Source organism: Centroberyx affinis, unplaced genomic scaffold, assembly GCF_046629955.1.
Source record: "Centroberyx affinis isolate AG114_WGS23_722 - 3 ecotype Tasmania unplaced genomic scaffold, CSIRO-AGI_Caff_v1 ptg002370l_1, whole genome shotgun sequence".
NCBI classification, from domain to species: Eukaryota; Metazoa; Chordata; class Actinopteri; order Beryciformes; family Berycidae; genus Centroberyx; species Centroberyx affinis.
In genome coordinates this window covers 125703-135723 of record NW_027280628.1, presented here as the reverse complement: position 1 = coordinate 135723, position 10021 = coordinate 125703, and the positions used below count along the sequence as shown (strand labels likewise).

The following is a 10021-nucleotide window of genomic DNA, read 5'->3' as shown; positions in this document are numbered from 1 at the left end:
ACACACACCATGTTGAATTTTATCTTTCATTCATGCGTTAGGTGTCGTCGGGCGGTCATCTTTGTTTACAGAAAGAGTTCATCATAGCTGAACGGCATGTGAAAGACGTTAAAATACCGATTCAAAGGGAAGGAATCGATTTAACAGCCAATTCGTCTGAGATCGGCGTCAAACCACATGCCCGGTTTGGGTTTAGTCCTCTAGGTTTGCCGTAATCAACAGGTTGAAAGTCAAAGAGGATTTTTTCTTGCTGCCACTACCGCATATCCAGTTGAAGGGATGCGTCTCTCTGTACCAATTTTCTTTCTCTTGTGGGTTAAAGCCCTGACATTGAAAAACCTCAATTATTCTGTCCCGGAGGAGCAAGGACCTGGCACTGTCATCGGAAATATTGCAAAAGATGCCGGATATGGGACCATGGAGAGAGGAAAAAAATCCAACTTCAGAGTATTGGAGAATTCTGCACCACATCTGGTGGATGTTGACCCGGAGAGTGGACTAATCTTCACCAAACAAAGGATTGACAGAGAAACGTTATGCAGACGCAACCCAAAGTGCCAGCTCTCTATGGAGGTGTTTGCCAACGATAAGGAAATATGCATGATCAAGATTGATATACAGGACATAAACGACAACTCGCCTAGTTTTCCTTCAGATCACGTTAATATTGATATTTCAGAAAATGCAGCTGCTGGGACACGCTTTCCTCTCACAATTGCACACGACTCAGATTCTGGGGAAAACGGGATAAAGACCTACCAGGTCACAAGAGATGATTACAATACATTTTCTTTGGATTTAAAAGTGAGGGGTGATGGGACTATATATCCAGAGCTGGTCGTTCAGAGACCTCTGGATAGGGAGGATCAGAGTCATCACACCCTCCTCTTAACAGCAATTGACGGTGGGGAATATCCAAGATCAGGCTCTATGCAAATCAATGTTAGAGTGACTGATTCAAATGACAACAGCCCGGTTTTTGAAAAATCTTCTTATGTTATAGAGATTCCAGAAAATTCACCATCCGGGAAAGTGCTCATAGATTTGAATGCCACAGACCAAGATGAAGGCATCAATGGGCAGGTGGTCTATTCCTTTACTGGATATGCATCAGAAAGAATGCAAGATTTGTTTTCCATTGACCCCAACACTGGTGTCATCAGGATTCAGGGAGAAATTGACTATGAAGAGAACCAAATCATCGAGTTTGATGTGCAGGCTAAGGACCTTGGGCCAAACCCCATACCGGGCCATTGTAAAATTACTGTCAAAGTGCTTGACAAAAATGACAACTGGCCAATAATAAGTTTTGTGTCTGTCCGGCAGGGAGCCATCAGTGAGGCAGCACCTCCAGAATCTGTCATTGCTCTGGTCAGAGTAACAGATAAAGATTCTGGTAGAAACGGTCAACTTCAGTGCAGAGTGCTTGGAAATGTACCATTCAGACTGCAGGAAAACAATGATAATTTCTACACGCTGCTTACAGACAGACCTTTGGACAGAGAACTGAAAGATGAATACAATGTAACGATTGTGGCCAGAGACAATGGGATTCCTTCCTTGAACTACACCAAGTCATTTACTGTGAAGATCTTGGATGAAAATGACAATGCGCCACGCTTCACAAAGGCAGTGTATGTGCTTCAGGTGCCTGAGAACAACATCCCAGGGGAGTATTTAGGCTCTGTCCTGGCCCATGATCCAGATATAGGTCGAAATGGTACAGTGTCCTACTCCATTCTTCCATCACATATCGGAGATGTTTCGGTGTACACCTACGTGTCTGTTAATCCCACCAATGGAGCCATATACGCCTCGCGGTCTTTTAATTATGAGCAGACTAAATTCTTTGAGTTCAGAGTTCAAGCTAAAGACGCAGGATCTCCTCATATGGAGAGCACCTCTACAGTCAGGGTCAGTGTCCTCGATGTCAACGACAATTTTCCAGTTATTATTTTACCACTTCTACAGAATGACACTGCTGAAATCCCAGTGCCTAGAAATGTAGGCATAGGATACATTGTGGCCACTGTGAAAGCAGTGGACCATGACCACGGAGAAAGTGGCCATCTGACCTACGAGATCTCAGAGGGAAACGATGATCACCTGTTTGAGATGGACCCGGTGGCGGGAGAGGTCAGAACTGCCCATGCTCTGTGGGAGGAAGTCGCCTCAGTAGTGGAGCTGGTGGTGAAGGTAACTGATCATGGCAAGCCCCCCTTGTCTGCCGTGGCTAAGCTGATCATTAAGGCTAACACAGAAGCTGCAGCAGGAGGGGGTTCCAGCGCAAGTGGGGAACAGCAGCCCTGGGATGTATCCCTGCCCCTCATAGTTACCCTCTGCATTATCTCTGTCATGCTCTTAGCAGTCATGACTGCCATTGCTGTCAAGTCCAAGCATCAAGATAAGGAGACTGGGAATTATAACTGCCGCATGGCTGAGTACTCCAATCCTCCAGTGGGGAAGGGCAAAAAGAAAAGGATCAACAAGAGTGACATCATGCTGGTGCAGAGTGAGATGGAGGAGAGAGATTCGGCAAGCCGGATGAACGTGGTGAGCAGCCCCTCTCTCATCACCTCGCCAATCTGTTTCGACTACCAGAGCCCCCTGCCCCTCACCCTGCCCAGGTCGGAGGTCATGTACCTGAAAACCACCCCCAACAGCCTGACAGTCCCCAGGGCAGCTTGCCACTCCAGCTTTGCCGGTCTTAGCACAGACACTCCAGCGAACAGGATGTCAGTGATACAGGTAAGGAGCACGCTGCACTGTTTTCTTTATCTGCCCTTTATTCTCTCTTATCTCTACCTTCTGCTTTCCTATACAAATCTGACAAAAGAAAAGCAGTGTAACGAAAAAAAAAAATCTCTCTGTCACCCAGCAATCAGACATCCTCATTATCACTTATGCTTTCTCTCTTATGGCACTATAAAATATACTTAGCAGATATAGAATATGGAACCTAAGTGTGAAATATATTGTGACATTTTCAATAAGGAGTTTTTTTTTATCTGCATTTGCAGAATCAAACCATTTTTGAAATTGGTCCATTGTGAGTCTCCTCCCGCAAAACGGTACAGGTGGTCTGCATAATCAGAAAGTCTTCTCAGTTAGGCATGCAAACAGTGTGAGTCTTGAACAAGGCTGCGGTGCCCCTGCCAGATCCACTGCTATAGAGTGAAAACAAAACCAAGCCTGAAACGTGGGATTGGACAGGTGTTTGAGCAGCTTGTCCGATCACATTACTAAACCAATGTGTGCCAGACAGCTAGATGCACGCAGCATAACCTTACAATCGCATTTTTCGCCCCCTGCAAATATGGGCCAGATCCGCCCATCCAGATCCAAAGTTGGCAAGATAAGGCCATTAATAGGGTCCAGCCCTTCCTTGTAGAGATGGCAGGGTTATTTATACAAGCCAGATAGCATACTAAATTGACAGCGAGGGCTTGTAGTGGTATTTAGCACAGCAGAATTATCTGTTGTAAATGATGTAAATATCTAGGACAGTCTCGGAGACAGTCTCATTTGGAGATGATAACACAGATGACAAGGCCTGGCACTGTCACCAGTCGCTAGGGCATGTGGGTGTGATCAACACAAACACATTATTCTCAAGATAGGGAAAAAGGATGCTGATGACAGTGGCTAATGCATTACTGCTTTGCCTTGCCAAGGAAGCACATATGGTCATGATGGAGATTTGTTCTTATCATGCTGCCACTGTTGGCAGGTGCTCTCTGACGGAAATATATTTTATTAACATGTTTCATGTGTTACAATTAAAATGTAAAAATCTGAAAAGCACCCGGAACATTGCTTTTCCTGTCTGAGTCTCATGTTACACAGACTTTTGCAGAAAAACGCAAGAACATTTTGAGATGGCCAATACACAATAATTTTCTCCTTTCGTTTTCAGATGGATAATTTTCCCTCAGAGCCCAATTATGTTGGCAGCAGGCAGCCATTTGTTCAAAGGTAAGGGCTCTAACTGAAAGCTTCCTGACCACTGCATTTACATTCATCTCTGTATCAAGCAAGCTGACTATGCTTGTCAAAAGAGGCACTCACACAGAGGAAACGGTGAGTTATGTTTTTTTTCCCTCCTTCCTTTCTGCTGCAGCTCAACATTTAAGGATGCAGAACGAGCGAGCCTCCGAGACAGTGGCCATGGTGATAGTGACCAGGCTGATAGTGACCAGGATACTAATAAAGGCTCACACTGCGACACGTCTGCCAGGGAGGCCCTCAAGATGAAAGCAGCAGCAGTTAATGGCCAGCCTCTCGAGCAGGGTGAGTGGACACTCCCGCTGCCTGACATCTTGAAGATGCCTAACTGACTCTTGTATCAGACCGTGTTTATACTTAACCCCATTAAACCACAATGCACTGAGAATGCGCAGCTAACTGGTATTTCTAAGTGGAGGTCCACCGCATTCTGCGTAACGCCAAAGCAGACAGGTATTCTACATAGAAGAGGTTATCCATACCATAATGCTCAAACAAGATTTTGGTGGCACAAAGCGTGCCACAGTAATCAAATCTCAGCTCTCCACGGTAGCTGCAGCAGGTATTGTAACTTGGTATTGCTTTGCGCTGTTGCAGAAATCCTGAGCTGTGTTGCAAAGATGACATGAAGGCGCCAGAGTGGAAAGTAGATGATAGTTTAAGAGGATAAAAGAGTCCATTGGCTGAAGGAAGAGCGTTCAAACATCCTCTGTCTGCTTTAGCCATCAAACAAACTCATATGCATGGCAAAGTATACCTCCGTCACTGTCTCTTTTGATCATGTCATTATTTGAACACAAACTCACCGCATCCATGTCTTGAATAACACGGCAGAGACAAGGAAGTATGACAGACACTTTCAGTGCAAAACGACAGGTATTTTTGGTGAAACATGACAGAGTGTTTCCACCTTTTCCTTGGAAAGATTCTCTCAGTCAATAATGGCTTTGCTGCTGTTGGAATGTTTTGAAATGAATTTGGCTTTACTAGGGAAAGCAAAAATAGAAATGTTGAATGCTATTTGAAAAATCTTAAATGATCCACATTGCCAGTGGTGTAATCATAGATGATTGTGAATCCGTTACAACCAGTCGCAATCCGTTCAAAGCTGACCCGGTAGGGATTGATATATATATATCTATTTTGTGTATAAAGCTGAAAATATGAAAAAAAAATCTCATAGGCAAGATAAAAGATAATGAGGGACTTGAGTGAATTGGCGCTGTCTCTCATTTCCCTGTGTGAGAGAAGCGTCTTGGAATAGAATAGCTCTGGTCATCAGGTCCCTATGCAGTACTTTCCACACCATTTACATTGCTATGAACTGTTTGTTTGTGGCATGCTCAGGAGGGCAGAGATGGAAACACTCTTGTGGTTGCCAGAGGGAAGTGTGAATCTCTGTCTCTCTGTCTCTCTCTCCCTCTCCCTCTGTGTGTGTGTGTGTGTGTGTGTGTGTGTGTTACCAGGGAATCATGGCAGACCAAACTTGCTCTGTGGGAGGTGTAAATTCAATCACAAATTTTTTGTAGCACTACTGAATCTGATTTATCCCAAGTTCAAAGGCCAATCAAATGGGGAGATATTGAAAGAGATGTTTCATATATGCAAGGCAGAATTTACACACAGCACTGATGCTTGCTTGACTGGAATGTCAGTTAATTTATAGGCCTGCATTTGTAAGATAAGAGAAATGCAAAGAACTGGGGCATTGCATTTAATATTAATAGGTTGTGCTAATGCCTTTCCCGATGTTCTCTCTATGCATGTGAGAAATGTTGTTAAAAAGCAAAACTAATGGTTAGATTAAATGCTGTTCTCTTGGGGCTGGTCAGTTGAACATTAAATGGTGTCACTGTCTGCTGACTACAAGATGGAAGATCTGCATTATGCATTATGCTGGAGACTTGATCACACAAAAACACCACCCTCCAACCCACACACTCTTACACTTTCCCTCTCTCTCTCTTTCTCTCTCCCCCTCTCTCTCCCTCTCTCTCCCTCACTCACTCTCTCTCTCTTGCTCTCTCTCTATCCCCCGCTTTCTCTCTCTCTCTCTCTCTCTCTCTTTCTCTCTCTCTCTCTCTCACACACACACACACACACACACACACGCATACACACACACACACAGGTACATTTATTGAACAACAAAGTCGCTATTTTGCAGTTTTTGACAAGAAAGCGCCATTATCCAAAATGGAGTCGCCACAGAATCATAGTCACAGATACACCAACACAAAAGCTTGTGGGTTAAGTACTATTGCTTTTTATGTCTTTACCTTTACCAACCCCCCCCCCCCCCCCCCCCCCCCCCCCCCCCCCAGTCTCCTCGCTGCTTTGATACAGGTAATATATGCACCTGTGCAGCTCTCACTATCATCCTCTGAATATTTATTCACTCTCAGAGACACCAGATGCACAGTGGATATGTTGCTAGGCTTTCTCTGATTCTATTTATAATTTCTTTATTTTTGAGAGCATGTCATTGTTCCAGTCAAAGTTGCCCATAAGATCACAGCTATTTTATCATTTAATCATGGCTATGCCTTTATGTGGCCATGTGCGTACGGTAACCAATGTGAAGCCATGGCATAAGCCTGTAATTTTAGACCTATTAGAAATGATTAGTTTTGAAGTAAATAAGTGGAAATACAATGGCAGGCGGAATAGATGAAAGCACCCCCACTTCCTCTTGCTTAATATTACTTTTGAAGTGGGCTATTTTGTATTTTTTCAATAATATAAATTATATACCTAGTAACGACAAGAGCCACTGTAGAAATAGGACACCCATCATTATTTTACATTCTAGGAGTATCTGAATCCACTAACTGTTTAAGTTTTTGGCACATGTAATCTTCAACTGGCACATGTAATCTTCAACTGCCTCTTTAGACATTGCGTGTTACAGAAAAATTGGAATTGTGTCACCATAAAGGTTTGACATTTTGCCTCTCTGCGTCTGCACATGTCTTTACAAGGACTGTGGATATTCTACCCTTAGACTAAGTCGATTGGAAGGTATTCAATTGAAAGGGAAAAAAGAAATATTTTAGGCATACAGACATACAGTATTCCTTCTGTTATTTGTGGTTGTATAGCCAGACAGAATAGCACAATGACAAAAATACCCTACTCTGTTTATGCTCAACCTTCTAAGCACATACATCTCTTTGCATCAGCGTCATCTGCTAGCTCCTCTGCCATGGTGATAGGTACCACGGAAATGAATTCAACGTTTCCCTCTTTCCCGCTTGTGCTTATTGTTCTGGCCTCATGTAAAAAATACCTTTCTCTATGACACTAGAAGAAAGGCAGGCAAACACATGCACAGGGCACAGAACTGTAATCTGTGGTGGAGATGCTTCAAAGCACACCACTTGAAATATGAGGGATCTGTGTTGCAGTTTTGCCAAATCAAAGTCATCGTTTAGTTCTCTCTTTTGATGTAAAATGCATTTTGAACTCAAATGCACATTCTCTCTTGATCTTAGTCCCAGCAGAGATAGAATTGGAGTGGTTTGTGCTAAGCATGTAACAATGTAGTGTCACATAATATGTAATGTGATACAGACGATGCAGTATGCAGTGTTGAGATAAAAATTGTGCTATGGTATGAATTATATCTATAATCTAAGAAAATTAAAAAAAGTATAACAACAATGATAAAGCAGTATTGCGCTTTAATTTTGAACTAGGAAGACATTGCTTTCCTTATGCTTTTAATTCCTCAGTTTGAGGAAGAAACAAGTGATCTAGCCTAAACTTTATTTTTGATTTATTTTATTAAAAATCATGACATTAACAGATTAGGAATGTGTATTTTTATTGTGTATCAAACCAGATTGTGAGCTGTTTTACCCCTGGAGTGGGTTACACTAGTTATTCTGTTTGTGGCAATGTTTGCATGTAAAATCCTCAGTATAAGCTTGTAGTTACTGGTTATTTTGATTTTGTAAAGAGTGAGTTGCTAAAGGGCATTACTAAGTCAGCACAACATTAATAGCCAATCAATGATTTAAAGGACAGACATTTAATTATGGTTACCACGCTCCTCGGTTGGTTAGGTAGCATGAGACACTTGGCAGTTACCTCCTTTATAGTTTTGGATTTGCTATTAAAATTCTACTTTGACAAATAAATTGCTAGTTCTTTTTTATGTGTGGAAAATGAGTGAAATAATGAAATTATGATATTGCATATATGGAAAAACTCATGCTTTTCTGATTGAGAGGAATTCTTGTAATTATTATAATTAACAAAAGCACAGTGGTTTGCTTAAATATTGAGTTTAGTGGTTTGGTTTTTCTGTTGGTGAAGTTTGAGTTTCTGTAGGTGGCGCTCTTTTCTTTGTCTGTTCAGCCATGGTGGCTATTGCTGCTCAGGATAACCATCCAGTTCTTCTGTTTATTCCAAACAAATCGCTGTTGCTGCTGCCAGAAATGTAAAACTCATCACTTCCTGTGTGCCAGGGGATTTTTCCCAGGGAAAACCTGCAGGGTGTTTAGAACAGCAAATGAAAGCTTTCATGAACTGGCTATAGGGTTGAATTAGTATTGTGTTATATCAACGATAGATAATCGCAAAATGTACATTTATTTATATGAAAATGTTGTGGATTATTACTTTAAGGTTACGTTGTGAATAATTTGTGTGATGAAACGTCTTATATTTTAGTAAATCAGGACAACATTGCAACTTGTCTATATTTGAACTCATACACAGCTGGTGCAACAGGCTCCTAGTTCTTATTTTATCCTCAGAAGTTATTTATTATGCATCACCAGAGTTTTATGTAGATAGATACAATACTTATTACTGGGATCTTAGTAGTAGTGGGGGGATTTTTAAAGTCTTGAATTGTGTCATTGTTGCTCTTATTTCAACACTTGCTATTCATTTTGTATTAAGCTGGTTTTCCTCACCCTAGGACGGTCCACTAACAAATTTCTAACTGTTTTTGCAGCGCAAGACAAATCAGTCCACTGCACTGATGAATGCCGTGCACTGGGACATTCTGACAGATGCTGGATGCCAAAGTTACGGGTAGGAAGCCAAGCAGACAGTGCCGATAATCGCACCAACCTTTTCATCCCTGTGGGAATGGAGGCCATGGTAGAGACAGAGATGTATGGCACCATCAGCTGCAGCAGCAGAAAAACCCTCAGCACATTTGGAAAGGAGCAGCGGGACAGTACAATCCTAGTGGCCAATGTCAAACCCTACTTAAAATCCCAGCGTGCACTAAGCCCACCGCTGCAGGAGAGTCCATCTGTGTCCAGCAGTCCCACCAAGAAGAGTACGCCCCTGGACTTGCCCGACCAAGAGTCCAAAGAAGAGAGGGAGGGCGGTTCGGACAGCAGTGCCTATGGCCCTCCAGATGGCCAGTGTTCACCACCACACACAGAATTGGAGGAGCCCTCCTACCTGACCTGCGAGCTCAGGCCCAAGTCCCTGTCGAGCAGCCTCATTCACAGCTCTGTCATCAGCCAGGAGTGCGGGGGGTCAGAGTGTGCTCTTGACCCACGGGACTCTGGGAACTGACAGGTCACACGCTCCCACTTTGCTCTCACCTGCCAGGGGGTGTGATGATGATATCACAGATAAATGACCAAGAGGTGATTTATTTTGACCCACAGAGGTTCCAGACATGCATTGTATAACCAAAAACCATCTGCTTTGTATGTTTTTGAGTTTGTGGCTTGTTGTGTTAAGGTGAAATATGTGTCCTTGACTGCTGTGAAGGTATGGGGAGAAAATCATCGCTTACCTGACTTCAAGTGTTTTCATGGTGTACTGTACCTGTCAATTTAGATGTCTGTATTTTACACATTTCAAGCTCCGATTTTGTGAGGCTGTTGAAAGAATTGCTACTGTTAAGCTATTGAGTCCTGTCTGCTTTTGTACAGTGATGCTTTTTGTCTCCACTTAGTGTATAAAAACATCTCTTTGAATATTGCAGGCAACTGAAATACATATCAGTGACGTCCAATACAAAAGTGAAGTGTCTTATGAA

At 42.7% G+C, this 10021-nt stretch overlaps 1 protein-coding gene across 1 annotated transcript; it reads left to right on the top strand.

Moving 5' to 3' along the window:
* The first annotated feature begins 279 nt into the window (after positions 1–279).
* Positions 280–9549, top strand: LOC139656007 (protocadherin-17-like). Its single transcript, XM_071533472.1, has 5 exons — positions 280–2748; positions 3917–3975; positions 4121–4294; positions 7579–7586; positions 8987–9549. Exons 1-5 carry the CDS (start codon positions 280–282, stop codon positions 9547–9549), a joined length of 3273 nt encoding a protein of 1090 aa, XP_071389573.1.
* Positions 9550–10021: the final 472 nt, after the last annotated feature.

Excerpts from the sequence above, each read along its gene's own strand:
- LOC139656007 (XM_071533472.1), top strand. The coding sequence starts at position 280 with ATGCGTCTCTCTGTACCAATTTTCTTTCTCTTGTGGGTTAAAGCCCTG. Across the intron at positions 2,749-3,916 it reads ACAGGATGTCAGTGATACAG|ATGGATAATTTTCCCTCAGA; the intron begins GTAAGGAGCACG and ends TTTCGTTTTCAG. Across the intron at positions 3,976-4,120 it reads AGGCAGCCATTTGTTCAAAG|CTCAACATTTAAGGATGCAG; the intron begins GTAAGGGCTCTA and ends TTTCTGCTGCAG.